Source organism: Panulirus ornatus, chromosome 11 (genome assembly GCF_036320965.1).
Source record: "Panulirus ornatus isolate Po-2019 chromosome 11, ASM3632096v1, whole genome shotgun sequence".
Classification (NCBI taxonomy): Eukaryota; Metazoa; Arthropoda; class Malacostraca; order Decapoda; family Palinuridae; genus Panulirus; species Panulirus ornatus.
Window position 1 is genome coordinate 57,207,120 of NC_092234.1, and position 13,418 is coordinate 57,220,537.

Consider the following 13,418-nt stretch of genomic DNA (forward strand, 5'->3'; position numbering starts at 1 on the left):
TCAAATATCATAAATCTATTTTCATACAAAACCAGCCACTGATCTCTTTATAAACTTATCTCTGCACAACAAATTTATCAATAATTACAAGAAACTGATTAATGTTAGTGACTGAATCTAACATCCAAATACCTGAAAGTGCTCAGTTCTCTAAATCAAAACCATACATACTACTCTTGTTCTGAGCATATCATCATTGTCTTTGTGATTTTACAGCTCGCTACCCCTTTACCAAATCCTTAACAGGGTTTTAAATCCCACATAAGAAAGTGCTCACCTAGATGCTCACAGGTAAAAAACTAATCTCCCACTACAGCTCTTTTTCATAAATAAATGGTAATTACTGATTATAAAAAACAAATATTCATTGGAATCTGTTGAAAAAGTACAAAAATAAATACTCATCCCCTACAGATTTTCTGCATGAAGACTTTATCATTACTATAAAATAATGTCATAACATACCATGAGTGGACTCTGAGGCAGGTGGCAGTAGCAAATTTCTTGCTGCAGTGTTTACATGTGTGCTCCTTCACAGCTAGATGTGTCTTCATGTGGGCTACCAGAGTTGACTTCACTGCAAAGTCTCGGAAACATTTATTGCACTAGGGGGAAGAATGCACAATAAAATAATTTAGAAAATAATTCTGAAGTGGTCTCTGAATCAGTTACCTTAAATCAATACATTAGTATTTCAACACATAATGGTAAAATCCAAAATCCTTGACAATAATAAGGTACAGTACTAAGAATCACATTCACCTGTCTATCTTCAGCTTATCTAATGTGCTACTTTAAAAAAAAATTTATTCTTCCAAATTCAGTCAATCTACTAAGCATCTCCATTGTGTGAGCATCTAAGTTATAAGGATTCTCTACTTATATGGGCTTGAATGATTATGACCAACCATTACACTGTGTGAGTAAAAAATCTGCTTGTAAGAGCAGATGCCCATTCTAACCATTCATATTTACCATGCAAACTACTTCTAGCATGTGCTGCACCTCACTTACATTTGTTCTGGATTGCTGCAATTCTTTGAAGCATTATATAATATTAACATCCCTATGCACTTATTCCCTTCCCATTATGCAATGTCTGAATGGGCCATCTATATCTATAAACGTAGGTTATCATTCATTAGAGGGCCAGTCCTCCTCCTCCTTTGCTGTCCCTTTCCTTTATTGCTATCATATACCCTTATGCGCAGAACATGTGAAATCATATTTCTTTTGTTAGCTTTGCTTCCACATCTCCAACAAAATAAGATACACTTCTCTTTATGCCATTCCTGAAGCTCTTTACCAATGACCATTAATCCATCGACATTTAAATACATTACATTCAGCCTGACATTTCCATCCCCTAACACTCCTGTCCTCCTCTTGCCATGTGCACCATTTCCAGTTTTTTGTCTTCTCACTGTACTCTGCTTTTCGCCCTCTCTTTCTTTATCGCGTCTGATGAATATCCCACTAAATTCCACTTTGCCTTCAATTGAAGTCTCCTAACTTTGCTAAGCACCTTCAAGCTAGATGACTCCAAGTCAGTTATCGCATTATGTCTAAGCTATAACCACCAATTCTCCTTTCTTTTATCTTAAAAATTTTATCAGACAATCCCAGAACCTCCAGCAATATTTTGATAAGCATTTCCTTCTTCTTTCCCCTTTCTTCCTTATCTGGAGAATGATCTTCCAAGCCAAAAATAACCAGTGATTTGTATCTTTTAACTTTCTGCTGTACTAATCTCTCTAATTTTGGCAAAAACCACTTTTCAGCTAAATTCTTTAGTGTTGAAGTGTCAAACTCTGGGTCTCTGACTTTCTACATAATCTCTCTTTTAGTGTATGTGTTAGTCCCTTTCTCTAAATGAACAGCTGCAAATACTGCTTCTGTACTTTACTGCCTTCTATCCTCAATAGATTCTGTGTGCTTTAGTCATTTTCAGTAGCTGTAAAGCTACCAATACTGCACCTTAATTTCCCTGCCCAACATTGTCAATAGATTCTGTATGCATTTCAGTCCTTACATATAAAAAAGAGCAATCATACTTTATTTGCTTTTTAATGGCTTTATCTTTCTTTATGATTCTACATGGACTTAGTCCTCTCCACTAAAATGAATCTTTGTTCATACTCAAAAACAATATGTCTTAGATTTCTTAGTATCTCTCATTTCATGACTCCCTTCATGATCCTTGAAAAGTTTCCTCAGTTTTTAACTCACAGTATGCTACCCTCTAGTCTTGCTCCTTAATAATCTAAATTCCCCTGACATTCCCAAATATGTTTTGTATGGTGTTTTCATCTCTATTCTTGTCTTTGCTGCAGTGGTTTTGAATGACTGGTTTTGGTACATTCCTGTTCTCGAGTCCACACCAAATTCTTGGCTCAGGCAGTGCCAGATGTCTTAAAATCATCCCTTGAAATAATACTAGTAACAGCATTGAAGCTTCCCAAAATAAAACATCCTCAAACATGAGGAGAATTTAGATCTTTAAATGACACTGAGTGTTGCCTTTTTGGTTACGCTACACCTTTACTCCCGTTTGGCAATTCAGAGCTTTACTTTTATATACTAAACTTACACTTGTTCACTTCAACAATGTCATCCAATCACTTTTGGACAGATAGGGTCTCCTTAAAAAGAAAGAGAGAAAAGAAATTGATTCACTGTAGCTGGTAACACTCTTGCATTTGAGCTGATCCTGGGAAGTTTCCATACCCAAACTTTATCTAAATTTCCAAACTTTTGCACAGTGAAACTGAATACTTATGGCATGTATCACTCACAGGCCTCCTGTCAAAACACTTGACCCTCTTCTTCTGTCCTTTCATCTCATGTTAGGCACTTCTACCTCCAAGACATTTCCAAACCATTCTTCCCTCTTATACCTTAACTTACCTCACCTTCCTGCCCTAGGAGTCCCTTCTATCCTTATGAGGCTCCTGCAGCACTCAGGAAGATGGCCAATTAACGGTCAGGACCATAGGTTATGAAGTGTTGTGATGTGTGTAAATTTGTATGCAGAGATTGCAGAGCAACTGGGTTGTAACTGCCTGGTGTCTTCTTTATGGTAGTTTCATAGTTTGGAAAGACAGGTCACTATGAGTGAGGGCTAAACTGGGTGTGTGAGGCCTGGTTGTAAATACAGGGTTGTGGTTTAGTCCATTACACGACATAAAAATACGGAGGCAATTGAACGAGGCTTTTTCCATCTACTTCAGATGCTATCCTGGAAAAGCAAACATATACATATATTTTGCTTCACACACTTGATCATTGTTTCCCGCTTTAGGGAGGCAACACCAGGAACAGATGAAAAGGCCGCATCCACTCACATCCATTCTCTAGCTGTCTTGTGTAATGCCCCACAGACCATTCCATGGTTTGTCCTGGGCACTTTACAGCCCTAGTTCAGTCCACTGACAGCAAGTCAATCCCAGTATACCACAACAGTCCCTGTTTTTCACACTCCTGCATGTTCAGGCCCAACTGTTCAAAATACTTTTCATTACACCCTTCCACTTATAATCTGGTCTCTCTATTCTCCTTGATTCCTCCTCTTTGACAAACTTTCCTCGCTCATTCTCTTCATATTTCCAAACTGTTTCAACAAACCTTCTTCAGCTCAACCACACTTTTTATTACCACACCTCTCTCTTATCCTTTCATTACTTACTATATCAAACCACTTCACACCACATATTGTCCTCAAACATTTAATTTCCAACACATCCACCCTCCTCCACACAGCCTTATCTATAGGCCTTGTCTCGCATCCATATAACATTGTTAAGACTACTATACCTTCAAACACACCCATTTTTGCCCTTCCAGATAATGTTCTCTCTTTCCAAACATTCTTCAGTGCTCCCAGAACCTTTGCTCCCTCACCCATCATATGACATACTTCCACTTCCATGGCTCCATTCACTGCCATGTCCATTCCCAGGTATCTAAAGCACTGCACTTCCTCCAACCTTTCTCCATTCAAACTCGCACCCTAACTAACCTATCCATAAACCTTGCTAAACCAAAAAAACCTTGCTTATATTCACATCTACTCTTAATTTCCTTCTTTCATACACTCTCCTAAACTCAGTCACCAACCTTTGCAGTTTCTCACTTGAATTTGCCATCAATGCTGTATCATCTGATGGCGAACAAAAACTGACTCACCTCCCAGGCCCTCTCATCCCCCAACGGACATCATAATTGCCCCTTTCCCCAAGACTTTTGTATTTACATCCCTCATCACCCTATCCATAAACAAATTAAACTACCATGGTGACATCACACACCCATGTCACAGACTGCTCTTCACTGGTAACCATTCACTCTCCTCTCTCCCTACTCATACACAGTCCTTCCACCCTTCATAAAAACTTCTCTGCTTCCAGCAGTTTACCTCTCACATTACATATTCTTAAGACCTTCCACAAAGCATCTCTATTAACCTTATCATATCTCTATCAACTCTATCATAAGCCTTCTCCACACACATAAGTGCCACATACAAATACATCTATTTTTCTAAGTGTCTCTCACACACATTTTTCAAAGTAAACACCTGATCCACAAAACCTCTACAACTTCTGAAGCCATACTGCTCCTCCCCAGTATGATACTCTGTGCATGCCTTCACCCTCTCAATCAATACCCTCCCACACAACTTACCTGGTATATATAACAAACTTACACCTATATAGGTTGAACACTCACCTTTATCACCTTTGCCTTTATGCAATGGCACTATATATACATTCCACCAAACCTTAGGCACTACATCATGATCAATACATTCAATGAATATCCTTACCAACCTTTCTTAATAAATTCAACTACAATACCATCCACTCCAGTTGCCTTGCTGTAATTCATCTTACGAAAGGCTTTCATCACATCTTTTCTCTCCACCAAACCACTCTTCCTGACTCTCTCATTTCACGTACAATTCTGACCAAAACACCCTACATCTGCCACTCTATCATCTAACACATTTAGCAATCCTTCAAAAAAACTCACTCCATCTCCTTACTTAATCACTCTCTGTTATTACTTCCCCTTTTGGCCCCTTCAGCGATGTTTCCATTTGTTCTCTTGTCTTCTGCACAAGTATTTACTGCCTTCCAAAATATCATTTTATTCTCCCTAAAGTTTAATGATACTCTCTCTCCCCAAATCTCATTTGCCCTCTTTTTTGGCCCCTGCACCTTCCTCTTGACCTCTGGCTGCTTTCCTTTATGCATCTCCCAATTATTTGCACTACTTTCCTGTACATACCACCTAAACTCCTCTCTTTTCCCCTTCATTAGCAACTTTACTTCTTCATCCCATTGCCCACTACCATTTCTAATCTGCACACCTACTTTTGCCAGCCATATGCATCTCTAGGAAATGCCATCATTGCTTACCTAAATGCCTCCCATTCCTCACCCACAAGAGAGTGGTGACAGCAAGTGAGCTTGGAAAGGACACTTGTGTAAAAATACCAGGAGAGATTGGGTGTAGAATGGCAAAAGGTGAGAGCAAATGATGCGAGGGGAGTGGGTGAGAAATGGGATGTACTTAGGGAAACAGTGATGGCATGTGCAAGAGATTGATGTGGCATGAGAAAGGTGGGAGGTAGGTAGATTAAAAAAGGGTAGGGAGTAATGGGATGAAGAAATAAAGTTGCTAGTGAAAGAGAGAAGAGAGGCATTTGAACAGTTTTTACAAGGAAGGAGTGCAAATGACTGGAAGATTTATAAGAGAAAGCAACCAGAAGTTAAGAGGAAGGTGAAGGGGCTGAAACAGAGGGCAAATGAGAGTTGAGGTGAGAGAGTATCATCAAACTTTAGGGAAAATAAAAAGGTGTTTTGGAAGAAGGTGAATAATGTGCAAAGACAAGAGAACATATGGGAACATTGGCGAAGGGGGCATGAGGGGGAAGTGATAACTAGTCGTGATGGAGTGAGGAGATGGAGTGAGTGTTTTGAAGGATTGTTGAATGTGTTTGATGACAGAGTGGCAGGTGTAGGGTATTTTGGTCGGGCTGTTGTGCAAACTGAGAAAGTTAGGGAGAATGGTTTGGTGAAGAGAGAAGAGGTGGTGAGAGCTTTGCAGAAGATGAAATCTGGCAAGGTGGCAGGAGTGGATGGTTTCGCAGTTGAATTTATAAAGAAAGGGGGTGACTGTTTCTGACTGGTTGGTAAAGATATTCAATGTATGTATGGATCATAGTGAAGTGCCTGAGGACTAACAGAATGCATGTATGATGCTACTGTATAAAGGCAAATGGGTTAATGGTGCATGTTTAAAGTACAGAGGCATAAGTCTGTTAAGCATACCTGGAAAATTGTAAGGGAAGGTATTAATGGAGAGAGTGAAGGCATGCACAGAGCATCAGATTGGGAAGAAGCAGTGTGGTTTCATAAGTGGTAGGGGATGTGCAGACCAGGTGTTTGCGTTGAAGAATGTGTGTGAGAAAAACTTAGAAAAACAGATGGATTTGTATGTGGCATTTATGGATCTGGGGAAGGCATATGATAGAGATGCTTTAAGGAAGGTATTAAGAATATACAGTGTGGGAGGAAAGCTGCTAGAAGCAGTGAGAAGTTTTTATCAAGGGTGTGGGGCATGTGTATGAGTAAGAGAGATGAGAGTGATTGGTTTCCACTGAAGATTGGTCTGTGGCAAACAGGGTGTGGGATGTCACTATGGCTGCTTAATTTGTTTATGGATGGAGTGGTTAGGGAAGTAAATACAAGTGTTTTGGAGAGAAGGGCAAGTATGCAGTCTGCTGGGGATGAGAAGGCCTGGGAAGTGAGTCAGTTGTTCACTGATGATACAGCACTGGCTGCTGATTCAAGTGAGAAACAACAGAAGCTGGTGACTGAGTTTGGAAAAGTATGAAAAGAAAATATTGTGAGCAAATGTAGATAAAAGGAAGGTTATTAGGTTAAGCAGGGTTGAGGGATTCTTCTTGTCCAAACCTGGTGCCAGTTAGTGTTATAAGGGCACTTAGTTTAAGTGCTGCTTTTGTGTTTATGTTATTGGAGTGGGGAGTGAAGGTCATGTATGTGTCACACGTGATGCTCAGAATAGTTGGAGTTTAGTTCAGCAGGAAAGACATTTCATTCAAGGTAACTGGAGGGTGTGAGCTGGATTCATGTTTGTCTGGGGTTAAAATAGTGATTGAAAAGTATTGTGGAGGTGCAGACATTCTGTTCTGTGTAAGCCATTGTTCCAATTGTGTAAAGTAGTGCTGCAAGTCTCATGTCACTACTATGGTGTTAGGATGTTGTGATGGTATTGTAAGGCCATCTGAATATGAAACGACCTTCATGTTGAGGTTTGCCTAAGGTAGTGAGAGTTGAGTAGGAAGTGCCAGAAACAGACAAACAAATGGTCTCATCTACTCACATCCACTTTCCAGCTGTCATATATAACTAGAGCCTTCCCAGTTCTGTGAAAGTGCACACATTCTGTTCTGTGTGAACCATTGCTCCAATTGTTTAATGTAGTGTAGCGTGTCTGATGCTGCTACTGTGGTGTTTAGGTATAAATATGAAAGAACTCCGTGTTGAGGTTTACCTGAGATAATGAGAGGTTGTGTAGGAAGCATCAGGAATAATCAAAGAAATAGCCTCAGCTGTTCTCTAGCTGTCATGTATTATATATCAAAACCAGAGCCCTCTATCCACAATCAGGCCCCACAGACCTTTCTGTGGCTTACCCTGATTGCTTCATATGCCCTGGTTCAGCTCACTGACAGCACACCATCCTCTATAAACCACATGACTCCTTTTCACTTTATCCCTTGCATACCCTGCATCCTCCTGCATGTTCAGGCCCTGAGCCTTTAAAGCAGCATTCACTCCATCTTTTCACCTCCTCCTTGGTTCCCCATTTCCTTGTTCCTTCCACATCTGACATGTATACCCTCTTAGTCATCTTTTTCTCATTCATCCCCTCAGTATATCCATACCATTTCAGCACACCCTTATTCAGTTTTCATATATACAGGGGGTAATGCATTCTCAGATAACTGATCCAGAGCATATGAAGTGGTCAGAGGAAACCATGATGAGGTCTGTAGTGCTTGGCTATGGATGGGGGCTCTAGCTTTGGTGCATTACACAAGACACTTACAGAATGGATGTGAGCATATAAGACTATTCTTCATTTGCTCCTGGCTCTCCCTGCTACACTGGAAATGGAGAACACATATGAAAAAAGAATGGAGATGCATCACTAGAATGAAGCAATGAATACCAAGACTACAGATATAGAAATTACATAACAGAATTGAACACAAGGCCCATATGGAATAACTGCATCAACCAGCACTGGTGAACATATGAAAAATGTGTGACTAATCAGAGTAGGTGAATGAATATCAGAATAATAATTGGCCAGATTCCTAATTACAGAAACACAGCAAAACAGAGGAATCCTTTTTCATTGAAAAACCAAACAAGGAGAGTCCTGTTAGAAATGAGAAATGAACAATGAAAACAAGCATGACTCAAGTAAATAATGAATCATTAAAAATCACAAAAACTAGCTCATAATGAAAAATTTAACAACAAACTAAATGTGCATATGAAGTCCAGAGATCAGAAGAGGTCAAATAAATGAATAGTGAATCACTGGAAGATAATCTTAAAAGTATACCAAGTCTGGTGAGAAAACTGAAATCAGGGTATCTAATCAATGAATACACTAGAAACAATACAGTTTTAATCTGCATGACAAAAATGCAGCTCAGAAATAAAGTAAGAGATGAGACAAACTAGGATCAGTCTCAAACATTCAGAGCAGACTGAACCAAACTCAAACAAGGCAGAGTCAAAATATACATAGTGTCCACAAAAAAAACCCTGTCTACCCTTCCTTATTTTCAAAGGTGATACATGTCTCGGGTTTACTGTGAGTACAAGCATATGATGGATGAAATCATCGTACAACTGATCGCTAAGATTAACATTTCTAATGGTGTGAGCACTAGCAACTTGCCTCAGTGTGCCTCAACTATCTTTAGGGAAGGATGTTCTTTCTTTACTCTTCCTGGCTGTCACTCCATTTTGGGAATTTTGCTTCTGGACAATGTATTTGTCCCACCTTACCTCAAGATGGTTGGCTCTCACCAGACTGAATTTTCGAACGAAAGCAAGAAAATGTGGGTACATGGGAAATTTTTAGGCACACTAAGCACTAAAATTGCATGATTAGGCAGCTGCTTGCCAGTGCTTGTTGCATCCCTGACGATGTCATCCCATCATCAAAGCCTATCCTTCATTGCAAAAGGAAGACTTTTAGATCTACAGATAACCTCCAGAGACAAGCAGTAATGAAAGTAACCCTGCACTTCAGCTATGAAAGTAAAAAAAAGCCATCCAAAAATTATTGGAAACATCTCTAAAAGAACCATTCAACAATGCCTGCAAAAGGACCTTCACTTTCTCTCCCACAAGCTAGCTGCTAAACTCCTACTTATGAAGAAAATGAAATACAAAATCTTGCATTAGCAATGAAATACAAGGAACAGAATCAGCAACAACGGAGTAAAGTGGTGTTTTTCTAGAGTGCTCCAGCCAATATGTCTCTCATTTCACATAAAAGATGGTGAAACATCCAGATAGAGTGATGATCTGGTATTGTCTTTTGTGGTGCAATGCATAGGGGAGGGTTGTACTTCATACCTAAAAATACTACAACGAATGGAGAGCAATGTATTAAGGTGCTAGAGGACTATTTGCTTCCTTTCTATGAAGTTCACGGGTGTGATTACTTAAAACACGATAGTATTCCCTGCCATAATGCTACAAACGTTAGAAACTGGTTATTAAATAAAAAATACTCATTGTTGGAGTGGCCTGCAAACTCCCCAAACCTTAACCCAATCGAAAAATGCTGGAACCAGTTACAACAAAATCTTCAAGGCAATCACCTAATAACAAGCATGAGAAAAAAGACATGATTAATCAGTGGGCTAATACCAAACAAAAAAGATAGTCCAAAAAAAGACACTGAGGGAAAAAAAAAAAAGTGGATGAATACAAGAGCATGGAAAAAGAAGAAAAGGTTTGCAACAAGAGAAGCAAAAATCAAAGATGTCAAACAAAAAATATATAACACCTGTAGAAATAATAAAATCTTATTAAGTAAAACAAAAAATAAATGAAGAGAGATATATTCAAAACATGAAAAAAGTACCCAAAATTACTATTCATATGCATGAGTAGGGAAATGAAACAAAAAATCACAGACTGGACTCTTGAAAAAAGTGGGATAAAAGTACAAAAATGACCCTAAGGACATATACAAGATGTTAGCAATACATTCATTTTCAGCTCAATATACGAGGAGAAACTATATGCTGAACTATTCAACCAAAATGAAAATGCACTCAAAGATAATGAAGTATCAGATGATGATATCATCTGTGCAATTGATCAGCTTAAAGAAAATTCAGTTCTGGAACCAGATAGAATCCCAGCCATCTTCCTTAAGAAGACAAAAACAGCAATAGAAAAACCAATGATGTTACTAATGATGGAAAGTCTGGACGAAATAAAAATTGCAGACATTCACAATATGACATATATAACATGAATACACAAAGGAGGATTGAAGCTAACATCTAAGTAAAGGCCAGTTAGCTTGACTTTACAGGTAATAAATGTTTCTAAAAGTGATAAAAGGATACATTAGAACAAATGATCAAGAACAATACATAAACAAAGGCTAACATGCAAAGCTAATCATTAGCCCATTACAGTGACACATATGGATGTATAAAATAAGGAAAAAGAATGAATATAATTTTTCTTGAATTTGCAAAGGCATCTGACAAAGTAAACAAAGAAATTCAATTTGAGAAAATAGCTGAACATAATATCAAGGGTAAGGTAGGAAGATGGATTAAAGAACTTTTGGCCTACACAAAATTCAAAACAGTAACACACAAAACCTTGTCATGAAGATATCTTAATTGAGGTACCAAGAAGAATGGTACTATCCTTGATACTCTTTATCAAAATGATATATGAGAATGACAGAAAAATAAAAGACAAGTGCGCTACCTCGCAAACGCGGGAGACAGCGACAAAGTATAAAAAAAAAAAAAAAAAAAAAAAAAAAAGTGTAAGGAACTTTGCTGATGACACCAAACTAAGCAATATGACTATCAGCAGCTGATCAAATGGAGATGCAAATGTATGTATAAAGTAAATAGGCAGAAGAGAACCTGATGGAATTTCACAAATATAAATCTGAACAAATAAGTTTTGGAATGAGTATGATTACTTTTGTGACACCATATGAAAGCTCAACATAGAAACAGATAGGAAGTGAGGAAAGTTTAAAAAACAGCACTATTGAGTCGTGTAATGAATGGTATAATTCTGAGAACTTTCACTACAAGAGACGAGAGTAACCAATGAAAATGCTTAATGCTTACTAAAAGCAAAATTGAATACGGCTTTGTTGTATGGTCAACAAGAAAATAAATACACAAATCTAGAAGCACTTTAAGAGCAAAACTGAGGGGCTGGAACATATCAACTACCATGAAAAGCTGAAAGAACTAGAAGTGTCAATCCTGGAAAAAAGAAGAGAAGTAGGGTAAGGAGGACTGTTTGCCAAAGGAGAATTTGCTTATATGGAGTACAGTGATGTGTAATGCCTTAAGGGAGTTTTGGAAAGGTTTTGTAGATAGACCTAAATACAACAAACATTAATTTATCATTACCTCAAGGTAAATACAAAGACTTACTTTAAATGGTTTATCATTTGTGTGTATCCTCATGTGTCGAACAAGGTCAGAAGGTTTTTTGAACTCCTTGGTGCAACCCTTATGTACACACACATGCCACTTTACATCTCCTACCAACTTCACCAAAACCGTGTATTTCCTGCAATATACAAGATAATATCAATCAGACTACCATATATCGTTATCACTATCTTAATCATGCCTCTTCTTCATGATCAATATACTGTCTTCATATCTATGGTTAGTTTCCTACATCCACCAACAATAAAATGTGCATAGTATTCTCAAATTTCAAACCTCTTGTGATCAATTAGAAGTAATTCCTATGTAAAACATATCAAGCATAATGAAAAACAGATGTACATCACATAGGCACTAAGAGCCTCCATCAATCCTATCTATTCTATTCTATTACACTTTGTCACTGTCTCACGCATTAGCGAGGGAGCACAAGGAAACAGACGAAAGAATGGCCCAACCCACCCACATACACATGTATATACATACAAGTCCCCACATGCACATATACATACCTATATATTTCAAATGAGGATGCATATATATATATATATATATATATATATATATATATATATATATATATATATGTTGAAATGTATAGGTATGTATATGTGCGTGTCTGGAAGTGTATGTATATACATGTGTATGTGGGTGGGTTGGGCCATTCTTTTGTCTGTTTCCTTGCGCTACATCGCTAACACGGGAGACAGCGATAAAGTATGATAAAAAAAAATACCATATACATATATACATACACAGACATATACGTATATAGACATGTACATAATTCATACTTGCTGCCTTTATTCATTCCTGTCGCCATCCCCCTACACATGAAATGACAACCCCCCTTCCCCCACACGCGCATGAGGTAGCACTAGGAAAAGACAACAAAGGCCACATTTGTTCACACTCAGTCTCTAGCTGTCATGTATAATGCACCGAAACCACAGCTCCCTTTCCATATCCAGGCCCCATAAAACTTTCCATGGTTTACCCCAGACACTTCACATGCCCTGGTTCAATCCATTGACATCACATCGACCCCTGGTATACCACATCGTTCCAATTCACTCTATTCCTTGCACGCCTTTCACCCTCCTGCATGTTCAGGCTCCGATCGCTCAAAATCTTTTTCGCCCCATCCTTCCACCTCCAATTTGGTCTTCAACTTCTGCTCATTCCCTCCAACTCCGACACACATATCCTCTTCGTCAATCTTTCCTCACTCATTTTCTCCATGTGACCAAACCATTTCAAAACACCCTCTTCTGCTTTCTCAACCACACTCTTTTTATTATCAGACATTTCTCTTACCCTTTTATTACTTACTCGATCAAACCACCTCACACCACATATTGTCCTCATATATCTCATTTCCAACACATCCATCCTCCTCTGCACAACCCTATCTATAGCCCACGCCTCGCAACCATATAACATTGTTGAAACCACTATTCCCTCAAACATACCCGTTTTTGCTTTCCGAGATAATGTTCTCGACTTCCATACATTTTTCAACGCTCCCAGGACCTTTGCCCCCTCCCCTACCCTGTGACTCACTTCCACTTCCATGGTTCCATCTACTGCCAAATCTACTCCCAGATACCTAAAACACTTCACTTCCTCC

General features: G+C 38.6%; 1 protein-coding gene across 2 annotated transcripts in view; it reads right to left on the minus strand.

Annotated features, from left to right (window-relative positions):
• The window catches only part of LOC139751558 (uncharacterized), a 346,101-nt gene that overhangs the window by 173,418 nt on the left and 159,265 nt on the right, over positions 1 to 13,418 (minus strand). For both annotated transcript variants that reach the window (XM_071667109.1, XM_071667108.1), the window contains 2 exons: positions 11,768 to 11,906; positions 466 to 605 (listed from right to left, as the gene is read on the minus strand). In XM_071667109.1, coding sequence (XP_071523210.1) covers positions 466 to 605; positions 11,768 to 11,906 — 279 coding nt within the window. The remainder of the gene's footprint in view (positions 1 to 465; positions 606 to 11,767; positions 11,907 to 13,418) is intronic.